This window comes from Diorhabda sublineata, chromosome 3 (genome assembly GCF_026230105.1).
Source record: "Diorhabda sublineata isolate icDioSubl1.1 chromosome 3, icDioSubl1.1, whole genome shotgun sequence".
NCBI lineage: Eukaryota > Metazoa > Arthropoda > Insecta > Coleoptera > Chrysomelidae > Diorhabda > Diorhabda sublineata.
The window spans coordinates 34541266-34563035 of record NC_079476.1 but is presented as its reverse complement, the minus strand read 5'-3'; the positions used below and the strand labels follow the sequence as shown (position 1 = coordinate 34563035).

General features: G+C 33.1%; 2 protein-coding genes across 4 annotated transcripts in view; one reads left to right on the top strand and one right to left on the bottom strand.

The window, feature by feature from the left end:
* The window catches only part of LOC130442195 (growth factor receptor-bound protein 14-like), a 385241-nt gene that overhangs the window by 3212 nt on the left and 360259 nt on the right, over window positions 1–21770 (top strand). The gene's annotated exons all lie outside the window — the stretch shown is intronic.
* The window catches only part of LOC130442196 (uncharacterized), a 51952-nt gene continuing 37529 nt past the window's right edge, over window positions 7348–21770 (bottom strand). The window contains exons 1-3 of one of the 2 annotated variants that reach the window (XM_056776317.1): window positions 17350–17671; window positions 15211–15327; window positions 7348–7652 (exon numbers count right to left, since the gene is read on the bottom strand). In XM_056776317.1, coding sequence (XP_056632295.1) covers window positions 7632–7652; window positions 15211–15327; window positions 17350–17655 — 444 coding nt within the window. In that variant the 5' untranslated portion in view covers window positions 17656–17671 and the 3' untranslated portion in view covers window positions 7348–7631. Of the gene's footprint in view, window positions 7653–15210; window positions 15328–17349; window positions 17672–21770 lie in introns of those variants that run through there. The other variant, XM_056776319.1, reaches the window with a different exon arrangement.

Below are 21770 nucleotides of genomic sequence, written 5' to 3'. Positions count from 1 at the left end.
ACTATAATGACAAATTATTCAATAAATATTTATTGCGCTAGTGCGATAAAGATCCATTTTTTCCACTAAATATAGTTCAATAAAGTTGTGTTCATTGCTTGAACGTAGAAAAACAGTTTTATTAGGTATTTTTTTCAACTTGAAAAAATTTTTTATCGTTTTTGTTGAATTCCCATTGATTTAATCGGTGTTTCGAGATCGGGAACATGTAAACAAATAATAGTAAAACAAACGTTTCAAAATTAAAATTACAATAAAGTATAAAAAAGAGGTAACAAACTTTTTGTTGCAACGAACTTGTTTTTCAATATACAGATAAAACAGAAAGAAGATAACAGATAATATAACATTTTTTTATATTAAATATATTTTTGTTGGAAGTGAAGCTGGTTTATGCAGACAAAATTTTAACTTATGATAATCATAAATTACTGGTAAACGAATAGAAATTCCTTTATGGGGTCCTTTTTGTTAAACAAATGTGGAAAGCTCCTGACACTGTCTATCAGTACACCATCGTCTAAAGGATTCAAACTTTCAAACATTTTAGACCTAACCATATACGTAATACTTCTGGTAGTGGTAGCTGTTCCGATTAAGAAAGACAGAATGATAACGATTTCTCTATCCTCCGAGGTTCCAGCTCGGTTCTGCACATTCTCAAGTATGCGCAGTTTAGATAAAGTGTCTCGAACGAGAGAGAAACGTAGGGATGTTTTTTCCCATACCAACCGTCCATATAGGAGTATTACATATATGGACCTAACGTATTCTGTGCTAATAACCTCACAAAATTAGGAAATTAAACAAAGAAGTTGAAATTTGACGAACCCTTTTTAATTTACTGGTAATTATCTGCATAAACTACAAAGTACCATTTCAGTATCTCTCAACAAGTAATTTAATTTGATAGTTTAATGGTAATTTCTAATTTGGGCTGCATAGAAGGACATTTTTGAGCGTATTTTGTTGCATAAATAAACGGCTGAAATAAAAGAACGCTCGGGCTCTACACTTCTACAATAAATAATTATACACCACCACACTTTTCGCAAACTAGTTATAATAACTTTAACATTACCTCTCTCAAACTTTTTAAATTATAAAGGTGACGCAGTGTTTTTGATAAGTTTATCCGTAATTCGTAATTCTTATTGTCATACAAAACGCCAATTATTTGCTGATACAAGAATTTTGTTCTTGATGCTGTTCGAACCTGTCGCTTCAGCAGATAAAAGATTGACGTCTTGGCGACATAAAAACTGGACAGCTAATTTCACTGGCTCTAATGCTATGTTTTGAATAAATGTTGATTTTCAGAAAATCCAACGTTAGATTGTATATGAATTGAAGCTTCAGATATACAAATATTTAATTTAGTTCCACCCAGTTTTAACCAAATTCTTCTCCAACATGTTTATTCAAACATTCATTAGTTTTTACGGGGGATTTTTGTAAATATGCAGTTTCTATCAATTAAAATCGTATGATTAATCTTGATTTAAGCTCTAAATTTACTTGAAAACCATCGTCATAGTGATCGTCATTTTGCATATTATCCTGCGTAGTGTCCTTATTAGTCATTTGAATCAAAAGAAAAATTAGATTTTAGGTTATTGGAAGTTGTCGCGTTATTATTAGTTGTCTTTTTTTCAATATAGAGCAAATAAGACTCTAAGATGAATGCCATGAGTTAGACATAGTTGATGTTCACTGTTTGTTAAAGTGGAACGTTGATCTTGGAATATTGACGTAAACAGAATGTTTAGAATCAATAAGGATCTCGAAATCTCGGGATTGGGAACCATACAAGGAGGATACGGATCACCAAGAATTACTTTACATCTTAAACGACGTCTTTACTATAATTTACTACTTTACTATATTGTGTTTAAAGAAAATTCGCAATGTTCTAATTTTAAAAGCTTATAACAGATTTAAAACTGACGGTAACTTCAGTTTATTCAGTTTGAATCGGTCTAAATAACTAGCCAGTTCGGAAAGTTGTGAAATAAACTATTTACTCGGAATCTACACGCCGTATTAAGCATTGCGATGGTCTAAATCACCTAACTTCTTCAGTTAAACACGCTATTATCGTAGATCATAGAAAGAGTGCCTAGAATACGTTCGTGTATGATGAATAATAATACTTCAACAACGTGAATCGGGAGGTAGGTAGATTATTCAACAGGTAGACTTTAGTGAGTTCTTTATTAAGTTATTACAATGTAACTGTAACCCAACCAAGAATTTTTTTATGGATAAGTAGTAGAAAGTTCAAATTAATATTATTTAATAAAATAATAATCATTTTTCCGTTCTCAATTTTTCAAGAGCTCTGCAGCACTTGGCACTAGCCGTCCCTGAAAAAAGCTTAGTTACTTATTAGTAATTCTATTACAATAATTATACTAACGAGAACATCATTTAACCTTTTAACCCAATCATAAGTTCATAGAGTTCGTTGAAGTATCACTTATTCTAGGTATATTAACATTTTATCAGTGGAATATATTAATAGGTCAAAGTGATTCCAAATAGAATGGGTATGTTGCGAGTAAAATAGACAATTTAACTTCGTGGAAAATTTTTCAAAATATAATAAAACCCGAATAGGAGACGAATTTATATATAAAATTCCACCACTGTTCTTTTCTTTGCTTACGTGTTGAAATTAAGTAACTATATTTTTAAATATTCCTGAATATAGATACATATCAAGTTTTATCGGTAGATAAGATGGAAGCTTCTTCTAATTATCACACTCTGCCGTTTTTTTTTTAAACTTCTCAATTCCGCTGATGTAGGTGTCTTGGTTAATAAAAAATATGTCAACTATATACGCTTTTAATAGTCAGCTCATTTGAAGAAGTACATAGGCAGACTTGTTAATTATAGTTTGCCAGTATTTCGGAAAAAAGTTTAATACAAAGATGATTAAACATATTGTAATAACTAAACAAAAGTACAAGAAGGAAAAATCACGGTTAATAACGTACAAATACAAACTACAAAAATTAACGTACTTGGGATCAGTAACCAAAAAAATTGGATCATAGCGTGAGATACTAGCAGGAATAGCCAAAGTGAGATCAAGTTTTATAAAATACAAAAAATCTAACCTTAATCTGCGTATGTTATGAGTTTCCTATACTCTTATACGACACAGAGGCATGTACGCTAACAGAAAATCTACTCAAACGTTTGGAAACGTTTGAGACGTAGGTTTATTTCCTTATTTTAAAGATAAGTTGGGTGTGTACAGTTACAAACACCGAGGTTTTTAAGCGCATGAACAAAACAAAAATAGTCAAAAGTTCATGTATTTTGCGCTGCAGTAAATAAAGCAATAATAGGCTTCCGTAAACTTAGATCAATCGGGGACCTCCTAGCCTATGTAACCAAGGTATGAACTGAAGTGATAGAGAAATATGGGGTCATATTGAAGGCTTTTGACAGGGTTTGGTAATGCAACCTCCTAAATAAATTAAGATCTTACGTTTTGTCGTTCTCACTTATTAGTTGGATTAGTAAGTTTCTCAAAGACCGATCCATCCAGGGATACATCTTATCACCTACTCTCTTCCTCCTGTAAATCAACGATCTACTCCACAGTACTGTCAACTTGTTCTATGGCTTCGCCGCCCCAATAAACGACAGAAACAGATCACCACCATCAATACCGATTTTCAAAACATTCTGGAGTGGAGTAGAATCAATCTGATTGAGCTGAATGCAACAAATATTCAAGCTGTTATATTTACAAAGAAGGCTGGTACTACAGCTCAGGATTTGGTTCTATCTGAACATAAAATACCATCATCACCGCAAATTCGCTTGTTGTGTTTTGAGGTTGGAATCAATGTCTTGTTATAGTCACGTGGCAGATTTAGCCAAGGCAGTTTCACAAAAACTCATTAAGGCCAAAAAGATATATACTCTGCAATAGCTTCCAATCCTCTACAAATGCCCAGATTCGTCCATTTTTAAAATATTGCTTGTACATTTGGAGCTCGGCTCCAAAGCATATCTTGAAGATGCTAGACTCTACACAGAAGAGAGCAGTTCGACTTATAGCCGATCCAGAGTTGACCAGAACTTGGATAGCTCAGAGCATAGAAGAAAAGTCATCAACCTGATTTTGTTTTACTGATACTACAACGTCAAATACTCTTCCGAACTGTCCAACATAATCCCGCCTAGAGAAGTTTTTGCAAGACCTACTCGACGTGACTCATGCACACCGAGTTCGCCTGCAGACGCCCAGAACTTCGATTTATCGGGACTCATGTCTTTAGAGAAGTGCAAACCTATGAAATAAGCTACCAAGGCACGTCTTTCCCGAATACTACAACCTACAGAAGTTCAAAATCAATATCCACAGACATCTTCACACGGCAAGCCCCACCACTCGAGTTTAAAAGGGTCTATGCTCTTGTGCTTGTTTTTTACATAAAAAAAATATGATAGCTAACACGGAAATCAATGATTGATAACGATCACGGCACGCGAAAGAGAAGATCAAAACAAATTGGAAGGAGATTTTAAACATAATGTAATTTCTTACTGACTCTCTCTAGTCAATTTTAATTGTTAATATTTCAAATTGTCCGTTTCTAATCCATCGATATCAATGGTGACATTTTGTGGTGAAATAAAGGGATTCGATCATTTCACTTAGATTCATTTTCAATCCCATAATCTAATTTTTTTGTCAAATCCCTAGCACTTTTTCTAAATAAGAAGCAAGAACACATCATCATGTGTTAATATCATGGAAATTCTGAATTTCCCATTAATTTTCCAGCATTTGTTTCCTCTAGTTTCTTAGAATAGTATTTTAGACAGTTTAGGTGAAATTGTTGTATATCCTTTTGAATTTTTTTGCTTCTTCTTCTTGTATTATCTCTATGTATTTTAGACGTTGTTTTCCATGAGGGTACTTTCGTATTTATCAGAGTTTTCCCTGCATTTCTACTTATTTTCTTCATCAAGGGATCCCATTGTCTTCTTGGTCTTCCTCTTTCAGGCCAAGATTTTGACTTTATCACTTGTTATCCGATTGACGAATTAGATTCAAATCAATTAATCGCATTTTTGATTGAAACAATTGCCCCGCGAGAAGTGTGATAATTTGTGTTGGATTGAGATTCGTCGCCGTATTAATTATGACAATTACTATACTGATTATTTTCATTAAGTAAAAGGTCAACCCGTAACCGAAATAAATATTTTTAAATAGACTTTACTTCAATTTATTTTGATACTTCTTGTGAAGATCAGTATCTCTCATATAAAACCGGTGAAGAGGAATGATATTTATTAAAATAGATGAAGAAAACTTTAAAGGAATGTGTTATAATTATCATTTTCGAAATTATTATTCAATTTCTTTTTTAGTCGATCTATTTAAGCTACAATTCTTATTTTCGTCTCTCGAGCAATTGTTATGGGTCCGATTTGGTTCAAAATTAGCATACATGGTTTTTTTGGCGGCGGATTGATGTTATTAGAGTTTGGTTGAAAACAAATGAATATTTCGAGGGGTCGCAGTGCAAAAAAAGTGGTTTTTGACCTTTGCTCACTTCTGCAGGTCAAACGAAAAGCGACTGAAAAATGAAATTTCACATGTAGGTTCAATTAGTTGCGAGATTTCCTGTCTAAGGTCGAAACTTTCCATCTCCACCCCTCTCCATTTTATGGTCATTTTTGTTATATTTTCTTATTTTTTGGCCAGAAAAAGTTTAACTAGAGGGTTCGAACTTCGCATGCAAGTAGGGGTGATGTTGAAGAATTGTCTTTCTCAAGTTCAAAGTTTTCTTCTTCAGTTCTTCTAGCACAAAACGCCCGAAATCATTTTGATCGTTGTAATTGTTGAACTGGACCGCCTCCTATTTAATGAATAATACGACCACCGGGTCTATTGAAATTATGAATTTTCATTCGAGAGAGAGAGTTAACTTGTGAAATGAAAAGTTATTGAGAAATAGCAAATTTTCCATATAAAGAAATAAGATTGAGAATTGATATCATCTCCAAGAAATTCATTTTATGGAGAGATTTGTTTGTGTATTAGTTAAATACTTCATTCGACGAAAAATTCGACTTTCGTGATGGAGCTCTGCTGCTCACGCCTTTTTTGTAACATATTTTTGTTCCCCCTTATAATCTAATGCTGACAAATCTTCTTTTTCTTCAAACATAGCTCTTCTTCTTGTACTCATCGATTGAGTGAAATCCAGGCAAATGTAACTATATAAACAATTATTTTTTTTCTTCAACTTTTTACTTTTTAAACCTTTTTATATGTTTTTCGTGATAGGTATCTTTTCACAGAAAATCAGTTCAACATGTTAATTCAAACTGATTTTATATGAAAAGATACGATAAACAATTATTTGCAGACAGACTTACAAGATAGGATGTATGTTTAAGAAGAACAGAATTTTCTTTGTCGAATCTTGTTTAAGGGCGGAAGTTATCGTTACCAGGAAACTTTTATTTAAGTTTAAGTGATTTTACAGTAATTAGACAGCCCTGCAGAGGAGCATCTCCTATATCAGGGCCAAAATCAATGAATCCTCTTCACTATAAAAAATTTCCTCACTCCACCCAAATTATATCCTGCAAATCTCTCTCTCCCTCTCTCTTACAGTAATTGGATAAAATTTTCAAGGAATTACTATTAACTGAAAATAGAATCTCTAATTTAAATGAAATATTTGTTCATCTTGGCCTAGAAAATTTTAAATCAAGCTTCATTACAAAATCCCGTATACACTCTGGTCTAACATAGTAAAATTTTATAAAAATAAAAATTAGGGAAAAGGAATAGATGTGATTGCAATCTAACGTGCTAATTTGGAACGCATTAAAGGCATTTTTAACTAGAATCGTTAACAAAATTGCTCTGTCTTTTTTAAAGGATGTTAGGAACAGCGGCAGTACGTGATTCAATCGAACAAAAATATTTTTTTGCGCGTTTCAAAACGACAATCTACAATCTGGTTTAGCAAATTGGATAATTAATCACTCAACTTGATGATGAGTCCATAGCCAAAAAATTGTCTATAGATATCTTGGAGAATAATAATTTGTATAATTTACAAGCAAGTTTTGAATTTAAGTTGAATTTATCTGTCATTTTTCGAGATATTGCATCAAATAGATTACATTGCAAGGGCAGTTAACCTATATTCACCCATTGTACCAAGTTTTTGCACCCCTTGCAAGATTAGTCAGTGTTTTTAAATAAGTTTCGTTTTAAAAGTAATCAATTAATTAATTAAATTAATACAATTAGCTGTCCATCAATTTCCTTGTTGAGGAAGGAAAGAAAACTTGTCTAGTAATTAAGTATTTTATTTGTTATCGCTTAATAAATTTGAACACATATGTCGGTTTCAGTTTTAGTAAGCATTTTTCTTCAATAAAAAATGTTCCCGGGCTTGAAATTCTGTAGTGTCTTGCATTCTTCATATATCCTCCAGTCGTATTTTTCCACCATTTATCTTGAGGTGTCCATTTAAGGAAATGTCCTCTCTAAATCTTAGTGCAGAACAGTTCGGGTTATTTTTCCGATCTTTTTTGGTCGTAGTTTCCCAGTAGTATCTTCGCTTATCATAGCCCTACTGTATTGATTCCGTGGTCTAAAATTTTTACAATTTATTACAATTTTATTTGGTGCTGATTTTAGAAAACAATCTGGTCCTCTCAGAAGGGTTTTGGGGTCTCTTTCATTGCTAATTCTTCAATTAATTCGTTTTCTTGTACTTGATCTATCTAGTACTTAAACATTCTCTACCATTTTGGCAATAAGTACAAAATAATTGAGATTTGATTATCCGACAGGCCCAAGGGTTATGGACGCCAAGAGATAATAACAGATATTAAAAAATTTTTAATATTGAAAAGGTTGTCATAATTTTTTCCCTCATTTTTTATTGAGAAATAAATTTTTGTAGTCGTTTTTTTTAAATAAAAAAAAATGTCTTTCCGAAAGCTCAAGATCTAATTATGGAAATGCAATTTTAATATATAAATGGAGTAAGTTGATACGCAAACCATTCTTCTTTTTTGTTGGGAATATCGTAGTTTTAGTGAGATTTTTACTTAATGACAACAAAAAGTGTCACCTTTTTTACCTGTATCATTATTTATAATTTGAAAAGAATATAAATAGTGCCCGTAGAAAAATGTGAAGTTTATGCTTCATAAATTGAATCTGTGAACATATACGCCAAATACCGGATATTCTGTTATATATTCTAAAAAATGTCGATGCAGTATCACCGGATTTTCGAATTAGAATTGACCTGGTTTAGATTTTAGAGCTGAGAAGATAATGTAGAGTTCAACAGTTTATCAATACCAGTACCGAATCAGTTTTTTTTAATGCGGTGCATTATTTGTGATGCAACAAATACCAAACAATTATATCCTCTAAAACATTAATCGGGTATTTGTAATTATAAGTTTTGCATTTATCATAGTTTAATAATTATAATAACCTTAAAACAACTGTTCAGAGGTTGAGGATATTGCTTTAATACAATTCAAAAAGCTAGAACAAAAAAATATTATGGTAACACATTTTTTTGCAAAAAATCGTTTTTATAGCCTCCAGCTTCAGCAATTTCTTGTGGCGAACATTTTTTTTTGAGATCAACGAATAGGCAATTCAAAGTGTAATGTAATATAAGGCCGTTTATCCTTGATTTTTGCATTCAAACGATCCAACTGACTGCTGTGCCACTCAGATAGTTTTGATTCCAAAGTGAAGTGATGAATCCATTGTCACATATCGATGCAAAAAATCTGATTTATTACGTGTAAACATAGCCAAACACTTCTTTGAATCATCAACAAAAGCTTTCTCATGGTCAAATGTTCATTCTTAATTGTAAACACATTGCCTTCTGATATCTTTACGGCTAACTGACGCAATTTTAATTTACGATTAGACATAACCAATTTGGGAATAACCACCTCAATTGGGTGACCAGAACGTTCACCACAATGGGTGTCTGATGTACGACCATATTTAAATTCAGCAAACCAATAACGAATGGTTCTTTACGATAGGGCAGAGACCGGTATACTTTTGAAGCCATTGCTGAGCTTGTACAATATTTTTTTTATAAGCAATTATAAATTCAGACACGAAATTATTTTGAATCAATTGTTCTAAAAATAAAAAAGTAGCTTCACTTAAATGGCTGACCACTTTCTTTCACTACTCCAAATATCATGAAATTTTACGCATATATTTGATTTTCGCACCTAAATAGCATCTAAAAAGCCCCTTATTCACGAAAAATTTTTACTATGCAAAAATGGTTACAAAAGCAGAAAGTAGCTCTTGTTCTAAACATAAAGTTAGATCAAGTTCTGTGTAGTTGACGTTCTACCAATACCACTTTAAAGTGTTCTCGAAAAATATATTTGATGTACCATGACATGTGAATCTCTAAGTGTTGGTTAGTTAATGAGTTCGTAGGTGTGGGAGGTCGTGAAGCCGTTGTGGACATAGGCCCGTCGTGCCCCACTTGACGTTACGAAAGTCCGATGGCCCTTGAGAAGCCGATCAGGTGCTTTGGCTTGAACTCTTTGATGTCGTTAGGCAGGTTCTGGGGTTTGTCCAGGTGTTAAAATCTCACCCGTGTGAGTGCGGGGCACTAACAGATAACGTGGTCTGCAGTTTCGTCCTCTTCTATCCACCAGCGGTACTTCGTGATACCCATGGTGTGAAGGTGACTTCTTAGATGGCAGTGTCCGATTAGCCGGTCACTAGTCTGATTTCGCATCTATTTAGCTGATGAGGTAACAGTTGTTTGGTGAGAGACGAACGGGATCCGTCTATATGGGCCTTCGCTTGTCCCATGCCAGGCGCCTCCATCCATCTCTGCCGCACCTCTAAGTGTAAGTGAAGTAAATGTAAATCGGCTGCTTAAAATGCATCTTGCCTGGTGTTCTAGGAAACTAACAGAATATCTCATAGTATTTTTTTTTAGATTTTTGTGTTAAATATTCTAATAACTCATCTTACTCTCTTTTAAGAGATAGAGATTATTTTTTACACTTTAATGTTTCCTTACCATAACCAGAGGAGTAATAGTTCGCCACTGGATGAAATACAGGCTACAAATATGTACCAACAGACTCTCATTGGATGAAGTCTGACTGCGTGACTGCAACATAGTAGAATATAGTAAACAAATCGTAACGGGCTGAATAAAACGGCTCTTGCCAGACTAGACTAGACGAGTTGTATTGATTTTCAATTAATACAAGAGCCCGCCAACGGTAGTGCACACGCGCCAACCATTCATAGTTTCTCCTTGTTTTTGGACCGGTTAATGTGGAAAACTTTAATTTGAATCTAAAATTTTTATACTTCATTAAATTATACTTCAATAAGTAATAAATTATGCCACATAAATATACGAGTACCTTAAGAAAGTTCGTTTAAATGTAGACAATAAATACGAATTTCAACAGAATACGAGAGTTGCTACTTAAGTTTTATGATATGGCAACACTGATGTGAATAAGTCAAATCTGACATCATAAAGTTTGACGTTGTTAGTGGCGAACGTACTTAGAAAATATTGTCATACGGGTGTTATTTGGGTTGTTCACAGATACTTGAAACATTCATTCAGTTGAACACATTTTTTTAGTGAAGTTAATGACTACACATAATTTATAGAATTTCAAGAATAATATTAGGAAAATCACTCATGCTTTGTGCATAGGGCGTTGTCAATATAGAAAATAGAATTGAGACAACTAGTTCATTTGACTGAATTCGATTTACCACTAGAACCATTTTATATGTGCTTCCATTGAAATACGAGGGCCGTTTGTTTTTCAACCTCCGATAGGCTATAAATAATAAACAAGTTCATATAAAACTATAATTTTATTACCAAAAGATTGGTACACTGACGGTTACTTTTCGACATAATCACCGAAGAGATTGAGGCATTTATCATATCTGTGGAAAAGCTTTTCAAAACCCTCTTCAAAGAAAGTTGCTGCCAATGTAGCCTAACCGATCAATAACATTAGAAACAGACCTTGAAACTGCTGGAAATTCCGTAGATAAAGCAGTAATGGTGAATTTACTGTTTCTTTAAACATTATAACAACTCATTGAACCAGGTCATCTGATTTGCGTCCTTGGCCTCCTTTATCAGCACATAATTACGGACATCTCTAAACTTTCAACACCATTCACGCACAACACTATCACTCATGATTTTCCCCATACACACCACCGATGAACATTTGCAGCACTATCGCCTTCAGCGTCAAGAAAACGAATTACGCTTCGCAATTCACACTTGGCGGGAGCATCGATAATGGAGGATATGTTTACTGGCTATAGCACAACGCCGACTGACACCTGAATGTCAACAATGGCAGAGTGCGCCTACAGCGCATGCCCGCGTAGCGTCTGCACAGAGCGATCGGAAAGATAATCACCAGGCTGTTTTAAATATAAAAAAAATTAAAATAAAGCTACTAGAATAAGACTCGAATCAAACTTGAGATTGTAAATGAGCCAAAATAACACTCAAACTAAATTTGGGTAGGATAGAGGACAGTTGTTTCAGCCAAAATTTGTCTCTAAACTAGAAAATTTCTACAGTAGACTGGATAATTTGTAAGAAAATAATATTTACACTAAAAATTGTTTACTACTCTCTAACTTAACTCGGTTAAGATCAAATTTTTTTTCTTGCCGAAATATTTCCTATAAGAAGTGAAAAAAATTACCTAGTTTACTATTGGACATTGATATGAAAACCATTCTTATGCTTTCTTGAATTAATGAGTGCACCAATAACCGTTCCATCTGCAGGCAAGGTCATGGCATCGGTTTTTTGGAATGGGATAATTTCCATTGACTTTCTTGAAAAAAGAAAAACTATCATCGGCGAGTATTATACAAACTTATTACAACGTATGAGTGAAGAAATCAAACAAAAACGGCCGCATTTGGCTTAGAAGAAAGTGTTGTTTCATCAAGACCATGCATCAGCTCACACATCCGTTATTGCAACGGCCAAAATTGTTGAATTAAAGTTTGAATTGCTCCCTCATGCACCTTATTCGCCAGATTTAGCCCCATCGGATTATTTTTTGTTCGCAGACATGAAAAAATGGCTAGATGGTCAAAGATTTTCCAACAATGAAGAGATGATATGATTATACACACTTCTTTTTCGTCATTAACACACAATGATTCTCAATTTATAAAATTTGTGTTTTCATTATTGGGCCAAGTATTTCTGGTACCATACACGTATTTTTAGTATCAATTCTGGATCTCTATTCATATCTTAACCAATCTTGTTTCATTGAGTAAGCAAATTGCTAATTTTTCAATTAATACATGGTACACTGTTTTCGTAGAGCATGTGTAAACGTATTTATGGATGGCGATGTTGATATTACCACCTTAAAAAAACGCTACTCGGAAATCCACTACGGTGGTAGAAAGTTACATTTAACAAAGTCATAACGACGTTTATATAAAATCAATAAAATTTTATATTCAATTGAAAATAGGCAGGAAACAACAATATGATTTCTATTGCAATAACAATCTGAACGAAATTAGCTTTTCAAATTTTACAAATTGTGCAATTTATGCACAAACAATGAGATTTTAAAATTAATATATTCATAAGTGGCGTTTCGTAGCCTATAACATGCTCGTAGGTATATTAATTGATAAAATATTATTTTTGAACAATAATCACACTGAAAACAAACGATCATTCTTAATTACTCTGTTATTTGTTTTGTCTTTCATTTCATAACAAAACCAACAGGTAGATCGATTCTTGACCTCACCCGTGTTGGACTGTTATCGTAACACACAAACTGGAAAACGCCTGCGCCTCTTCTTTAATAATAGCCCAAGAAAAGTATGGAACTATTATTAAACCCCTAAAAAATAAATTATAGTTGAAAGCTATTGTTAAAATGTTAAGTATGACTTGGAGTTATTGTTTTTAACCAAATGCGTGCGAGGTGTGAACAATTTTTATAGCAGCAATTACTCAACTAGCAAGTTTAAAACTTTTTTGTATTGACACAAGTAGTCACAAGTTTCAACCGATTTCAGCTTATGATCTGTTGCTATAATCTTGTCTTGAACCAATTGAAAAGAAAATAAAGCACACGAAATGTTAAAATCGTCTATGGTAAGATTACTAGTGCGATTTAAAAGTAAAATAAGGTGAAAATGCGCTAAATAAGAAACTTTTTATGCCAATCTCATTATGGGCCACGACATACCAGATGAAAGCCATTTCAGACGAAGCCGGAAATCATAAAATTGATAAAGAAGGTTGCTTGCATGTTTTCAGTAAGAATGGTACAAATATTGATGGACAAAAAAAGCTACATCACAAAACTAACCAGATTTGTGCCGTAGCTTTTTCTGTTCTTGATGATATCTTTAGGAATTCATTCAAGAAAAGTCGAAGAATCAAATTAATTTTAATATATCCTGTAGACAATTTTTGGACAATAGAAAAGTATAACTGAAATTAGTAGTACAATTGTCCCAGTTGTTAAATTTTTAAAAAAATTGAATACAATAAGAAATTCTTTCACCTAAAGTATCCACATTTTTATAATTAAACAAAAAAGTCTTTTAAACCTAAAATTAGTTCTAACAGAAGTCACTCACAGTAAAATTTTTTTCAAATACAGTACTTTTTTCAAAAGTATTTTCTTATTATTGAATTTTTGAGGTTAATTGTAAAAATCAACTGATCTCAATTTTTATTACTTTTAGGCCCAATATTCCAAATGTCTCGTTACCTTTTGTTCTCAAAACTGTGGAATATTGTAATGTTATTTCATCTGATGTGTGGGACAAATTGATTTAATTTGAACTATAAATAATGTTACGAACAAGTTCGCAAAATGGTTTCATAGACCGGCCTTGTCCAGCTACTATGAAATTTAAAAAATTCGGCAAATTCGCGCGGCGCTTTTGGCGGGGCGTCCTTCACATTTTTTTATAAATGGCGGAACTCGTTTGATGTTTATTTGTATTTAATTTTTTTAGTAGCAGGCGGTTTGTATACAGTATTCCTTCTAAATAATTTCTAGGAAAGTCTATTTATTTTTTTTGTTCCTTTTTGTTCTAGAACTTTGTAGAATTTTATTTAGGTATATAAATGATTTGTGTAAGCGCAGTTAGTTTAGTTTTAAATAAATAGTTGTAGTGAAAAGAAGGAATTAGTAAACGCAGAAATTATTTGAGTTATACTTATAAGTAAATTATTATAAGTGCATTGTATAGTGTGTAAAGAAATTAATAACGTAAGAGATAGTGTTTATTAATTCACCCCACGAATGAAAGAGTGTAAATAAATTTCTTATTTTAAATTCCCTCTTCACTAATTTATGTTCACTATTCGCTATTTGATCTCTCGTTGTTCGTGTCTGCATGAATACTGCTCCGACTCTTCAGCAGATGAATAAATTAAGTTGGAATTTCTGAAACCGTTGGCGATATTCATACTGAACACACTGTTTTCACCACCACTACATCAACACTCATAATTACACTGTCTGACGAGCGTTTCGACAATCAAGTTATCGTCTTTAGAGACTGAAGGTAAACTGTATTCAGATGAATATACTTGTATGCTAAAGTTTCACTGGAAGCTTCTTTTCTGAGAAAAATATTTGAAATGTTTATTAGGGAGAATATGTAATATGGAAACGAAATTAATAATTTTCAGATCATTCGTTTTATTAGTTTCCTACCAAAATATTTTGATAAAGATCTGAATAGATCGACTGTTGAATGGTTGAACTGATTTTCTATCAAAAAATATAAAATCAAAGTGAATTATGACGAAAAAAATATTTAGGAATTCACCATGGATAGAGAGGTTCAAAAAACTCTTTTGGTCTATTTTCGTTTTTTTAATAAAAGCTAGAACACACCGTATATTAAACAGAAATCATTCTAATATACTCATAAACGTTGTAAAGACGAAACAATTAGTGTGATTCTTGTATTTTTGAGGATGTAAATTGGATGCAGATAATTAAATAACTGGTGATAGATGAGAAGAATGGCCCGAGAATGTTTTTGTTGACTACAAAGAAACCAGCTGCTGAAAATTTAGGTTGGATTTTCCCAGCGAACTTTGCTAAATACGCTACCTTTTGGCGTAAATAACAATTAGTTATTTCATCTTGAAGAAAGTAGCAGGTGGATACGAATTCCTGAGAGTTAGCTTCAACGTTGTGACAGGCAGTAACCAGAATTATGAAGTTAACCTAGAAAAAAACAGTTAAAAATATTGTACCTCAATAGAAGGACAACTATCATTGGAATTTGTTTTTCTTGTATTCATATATAATGGAAACGATCTGCTCGATTCCATGCACACTTTTAAATTGAGGTTTATTCATAATAGAAGTAAAGTCCAAGAGGCCGAATTGGGATTTAATCGAGCGTCATGAGAATCTGTTATCAAAAGTTGGCAGCCAATGACTTTGTTTATATAAAACAAAACTTATTTATTGACATTTTTATTTATATACATCTATTTAATTTATATATATAAAGAGGATTACGATGCGAGTGACCGATAAGGTGCTTCAATGAGCGATAGAACACCGAAAGAAGGCAATGGATCAGACGGGGTGGACAGTCATAGAAATAAAATTAACCTAACCAAACCAGAATTAACCGAACCTACAAGTAGATATTACTTTGAAGGGTGGACCATGGCCCTGCAGGTATTTATCATATCAATCCAGCCTGAATCAAACCTAATCGAATGGATGCATATTGGGCTAACCATGGTCCTCTGGGCCATCTTCGAAGCAGCTAAGCCTGGAACAATAGATGCCCACTATCACTTCCCTGACTTAGGAGGTGCTGCCTTGTCGTTACAAAAATACGAATGGAGCTCAAAAAACTTCTGAATTCAATGCCTAATATCTCCACTATTTATAGTTTCTGGATAAATAAATCACAAATACTCATTTCGTCAGGATCTGAGGTGAGGAATTTCTGTTTTAAACATTAGAAAATATCAGAAGAAAAAGTTACAGTTGGGGTTTTTGAAAAATTTCCAACGCTGCTGCTTCGTATTCAAAAAGCTAATTATAAAGCGGTATTTTTTGAATTTTTGAAAAATAAAAAGTTGAAAACTATGAAAAATTAGTTGAGGATTTGCTAAAAAACTTCAAGTCAAGACCATGGGTTGCATTCAAAGTACATCCTCTGCAAGCTCCTTTAAGCAGAGCTTATACGAAGCCAATAATGCCGGCACCAGTCCTCCAGACAAGCCAGCGTTGGCCTTGTCTCAGTTGTTTAGCCGAGGAAATTCATTCACGGATTTATCTTCGGGTTTGCACACGTTTGAAGTTAAAAAATAATGAATTCGCGAGACAAAAACCAAACCATTTTGCCTTTGGCTTAGAAACGCCTTCCACAGCCCCAGATTTTGTAGATTTTTCGATTTTGACCATTTCCAAGTAGCACGTATTTCGAATATTTTTGATTTATCGATAGTTAGTTCTTCTATTTTATACTAGACGAAGTTGTTATAATGCCGAAGCGCGCTCTTTCCTTATTTTTGCATGAATTAAAACGCTTTCTATCCTCTTCTTAGAATTTTCTTGGCATTTTGTTGCAGAAATTCCAAACAAAAACACACACCGTACGGACATTCGCCAGTGACTGGCGTGATGTGTCTAGACGCGTTCGTAACGCATCCGCGGGGGTCGTTATGTGGAACTCGCTTGCGTTGGCAGCTAGTGCTTGGCTGGGAAAACTGTTCACCTAAGGCAAATACCAAGCCAAAATGGACTCGTGTAAACTAGGCTATGAATAAATTTAAAAACAACATGAGAGACAGTTCAGAAGAGCAGGAAGATCATTTTAAGCTTCGAGGAACGTTGTCAGGGCCAATGCCAATAAAAACATAAACTATCTACACTTTTTCATGGCATATATATTTTTTGAAATGTACTGAAACGCAGTGTAAAAAACAGGGAGTAGGAGATGTGAAAACCAAGAAGGAAGTGGAGAACATCTACTAAAATTAAATATTTAGATAGTTTAAAATAGGAAAAAATAAGATAGAATAGCAAATCAAGTCTTTTTGGAATATTATAGTGATTTCTATGTACCATGGGCTACTAATGAAATACTTATACTTGTTGAAAATGCTCAACAGGATGCAAAGTAACACCCTTTCTATTGTATTTAAATTTAAATTAAAATATGCCGTAATTGTACGTTATTGTATATATTTGAATAATTTTAAAAAAAATTCCTCTACTTACAATAAGAATCAAGCAAATTCCAGTATCAATAAAGAGTAGACCAAACTTCTTGTGAGATGTGTTACTTATACTATAAGTCAAATAGCTCAGCACCTCAATTAAAGTTCCAGAAAAAATAGTTACCATATGCCATCCGAATAATCTGTTGAAAACTCTAAACTTCTTATACAGATACTTGTATTGATGTTTAATGTCACTCACTGTTAACGATTGAATTGCATTAAAAGATTGCTGATGAACAAGATTCAAAATTCGTTTTTTCAGATACTGGTATCTATTGCTGAACATGAGAAATACTCTAGTCATCAAAATAGCAGTGAAAACGTTGTATAATCTCGCAATATGCATTACATTATAATACTGCGAATGTTCTTCTAACATTGAAGCGATATAAATATCATAAAGTACAATTATGACGAAAACAATAATTAAGATATACAACACCAGGCTGATGAAACGAGATTTTCGTGTATATTTCATTATAAAGTATTTCTTGCCATGCTTTAATGTTTCTTGAAATTGTTTCCAATCTTCTGTTTTTATTAAAGAACTTAAAAGACAAATGTTTAAAGTGAATATGTCATTGAGTCCGTGTAGAGACTCAACTACAACATAAGTCAGTCCTCTAAATATTAAAAATTCATTTCTTTGTTTGATGGAACATAAATTTACTATTATTATTATAACACAAAATATAACCATTAAAGATTCTCGTAAATATTTCAATTTATTATTTTTTAATGGCATTCGAGTCACTCCGAACCATTTAGCTATTACAAAATGCTTCTTAATATCTACAATATCTTCGTTGCCTTCACTAACCGACATCTTGGGACGGCCAAATATTAAAATCATCTAGATTTTTAATTTGATTCTAATTCGTGTATGAGGGGCGAAAATGGAATAAAGGAATTTCTTTATAATCTATAATTAAATTATCACAAAAAATTAATTAAATTATGACATTATTTATTCAATAGATAATACTTCGATTAATTATTTGTTTATTAACAACAAAAGTAACATGGATCATTGCGTGATAGACAATTGTTTTCAAAGCTTTTTTATAACTGAATACCTTAGACAAAAACCTGTCCATCTACGAAAAAAATTACACTGAAAGTCCTATCTTCTCATACTAGAGTTGACAGTACCAAGATATTTTTTTGCATAATTCTTTTCATTATTTCAACGTCTCAAACAAGAACTTACAAATCTTACTCGTAAAAACCTGCTACACTGTACAATACCAGACAGATGATAGTGAACCAGTACAATTATATTTACTCAGAAATAAACAAGAACCGGCTAACTACAGGGGGTAAATTTGCTGGATAATCTAGGAGTCGAGCAAAAAGAATTCAAATCAGAAAGATCCTGCGTACCTGCAGTATTTATCCTACGACAACTGTTTGAGAAATCCACATAATATAACAAACCAACATTCCTATGCTTCATTGTCCCCATTCAAGCGTTTGACTGTATTAATCTGGAAGATGTTTTTTACCTATTGCATAATAGAAATATACCTATCAAACAAACCATGTAAAACATATACTCAGATAATAAAGTTCGAGCTCGCATTGATGGTAAACAAAGTACATACCAGTCAACAGAGGTATTAGACAAGGAGACTCGTTTAGTAATTATCAATCATAAAAAAGTACGGCTGGGCAAAGCTAACTTAATGGTTGACAGAGAAATCCAAATCCTGTGCTATACCGATGACGCTATGATATTTTACGAAAATGAAAATAATCCTCAAAGATATAAGACCCGTTGGATATAAATTAGAACTAGAAGGTCAAATGATACAAAGAAGAATTAAATTCAAGTAACTTGGAATTGGCATAACCAGTTGGAGATTTGGAAGACGAGGTAACAGAAAAATCCAAATCCTGTGCTATGCCGATGACGCCATGATATGTTCCGAAAATGAAGATGATCTTCAAAGATACAGAGCCCATTGCATACAAATTACAATTAGGTCAAATAATACAAAAGAAAATGAAATTCAAGTACCTTGGAATTGCCTTAACCAGTTGGAGACTTGGAAGACGAGGTAAGAGGGCAAGTAGCCAGAACAAATAAGATCGCTGGATATCTTCAGAACGTAGTGTGGCGAAACAAATACTTAAGACAAGAAATGAAAGCACGAATCTACAAAGCAAGAACTAGAAACAGGCCAGAAACACGAAAAAAGATGAGGTATCACAGTGTAAGAATTAATAAAACCAACATATTAGTCGAATGATAGACGATAGAAAATAGCGAGGGATAAATCTTCCATTAGAACACGGACTAGAGTCAACCACGAAAGAGGTGGAGTGACAAACTAGAGCCAGGATTAGAGAAGGTATCTAAGAGAGAACCGGTGATAGACCTATTATGAAAGAAAGAAGAAGATTATCCAACATTTTAACCATTCCAAATAATAGTTGCCGTCTTTCTCCCTAAAATAGACGTTTACGTATTCGATAACTTCCTCGACTGATACTGTGATACTTTTAGTTTTAGGAAATAACAAGAATTCGCTGGGGGCTAGATCTGGTGAATATGGTGGGTGGTCAACCAATTCGAAGTGCAATTCTAGTCATAGCGATACCGAAGTCGGGGAAGGTGCGTTATCGTGCACCTCTTTCGAAGCAGGTTCTCCCTTTCCAATTCACTGTCTTGATTGTCTTTTCGTTTCAGGAACATAGTAGTAGTCGCAGTTTTTGACCGTCCCGAAAGCTCGTCGTCAGTCAAGCTGATACGGCCACATTTGAATTCAGCTACCCAAAATTTTTCCGTTGTAAATGATGATAAATAGAGTCTCATTATACAGTGTCTAATTTTTCTTTCAATTGCGTGGGCGCCTTGCTTTCAAAAACAAGACAGCAGTGCTGACATCTTTAGGATAAGGTCGGAAACTTTTCCCACAACTCTTCTACCTTTGGAACATTCCGACTTGTATGTTTCAGAACCTATAGTCAAAAATATATTTTTAGCAGGATAGATCTAATTTTTAACCTTTTAATGAATATGGACAAAAGCCCAAAAATTTCAAATAAAAAGGGAGCATTAAAGGTTTGTGAAAATACCACATACAATGGCGGTTTATATTCGTAGTTTTCACCATGGTTCTGTCATCATTTCACTTGAATTTGACAGATAGTTTAGTTCTAATAATCATACAAAGAAAATTGAAATGAAGATTATCGTGACACTGATCAGTCTCATGAAACGATTTTTGGGTTTTCTGCTTTAAAATGTGGCCATATGAACACAGATGCTGCAATTCTGATTGAAAACTCGATCGCATTAAAAATTCAAACGAATATTTGGATATCTTCAAAAGTAATCCAAACGAATTTTTCCATCGATATATTATTGTGTACACCGCTTTACAATTTACAATTTAAATCCTTTTCTTCAAGGGAACTCAAAAGTGCAAACAGTTATGATCCAACCCGTATCTTGGAAACAAAAATACAGTTGAAATACTGAAATTAATCCTAGGAATCTGCATCTGTCTTTTTGGCGAATAAGATCAGTATTATGGGATTCTTTAGATGTGATATTATTTAACAAAAGAATAATCTAATAATCTAATTTCTGTTGTCGCAAAAATCACTCTATTATAAAAATTCCTGAAAAGGGAGTGTGTTGCTGTTGGTTTTTTGGTATTGTACAAAGTTTGTAATCAATATCAACTTCTCTTATCAACTTGAAATACCGATTACAATACCTGAATCATTGGAAGATCTTGCAAGTACCACCAATTGACCAAATATTTCATATGGTAAAATTTGTTTATGATTTCACCAATTGATGACGTTAGTTGGAATCATACTTACTGTGTAGATTGCAAGAGATGGCACTAATAATATTATCAATTTGATTGAACATCGGAAGTATTTAAAATATTGATTTCAAACCTCTTGATTTATTTCTACTATTTTTTAACCCTGCTTTTACTGTATTACCATTTGTCCGCACATTTTCAATCGTAGATATCTTTGACATGGCATATATTCCCACTATCATAATTTCTGTATTTTTCATTAATTCAGAAAATGGCGAAGAGATGTATGGTCGAAACATATTTAAGAATTATTTGCTGGTTTTGGTGTACCCCATAACTTGTAATATTAATCTACTGTAATAATTAACGTTTAAATAATATAATAAAAATTTATTCCAGTCGAGTTGTCAAGCATATTATTTTAGAGCTCCTTTTTTCAATAGCGATGTTAGAAGAAAAGAAACGTTAATTGGCTTCAGTGAACTGGGTCTATGTAAAGTCTAAATGAACGAAATCTAATAATGTGGACTTATTTTGCTGCAGTTACTAATAAAACACCTGGTTTAAAACGTGAACTATTCCATCATGGTAAATGTATGGAGCTAAGTAAACCATTTGTTATTGGATCTGTTTG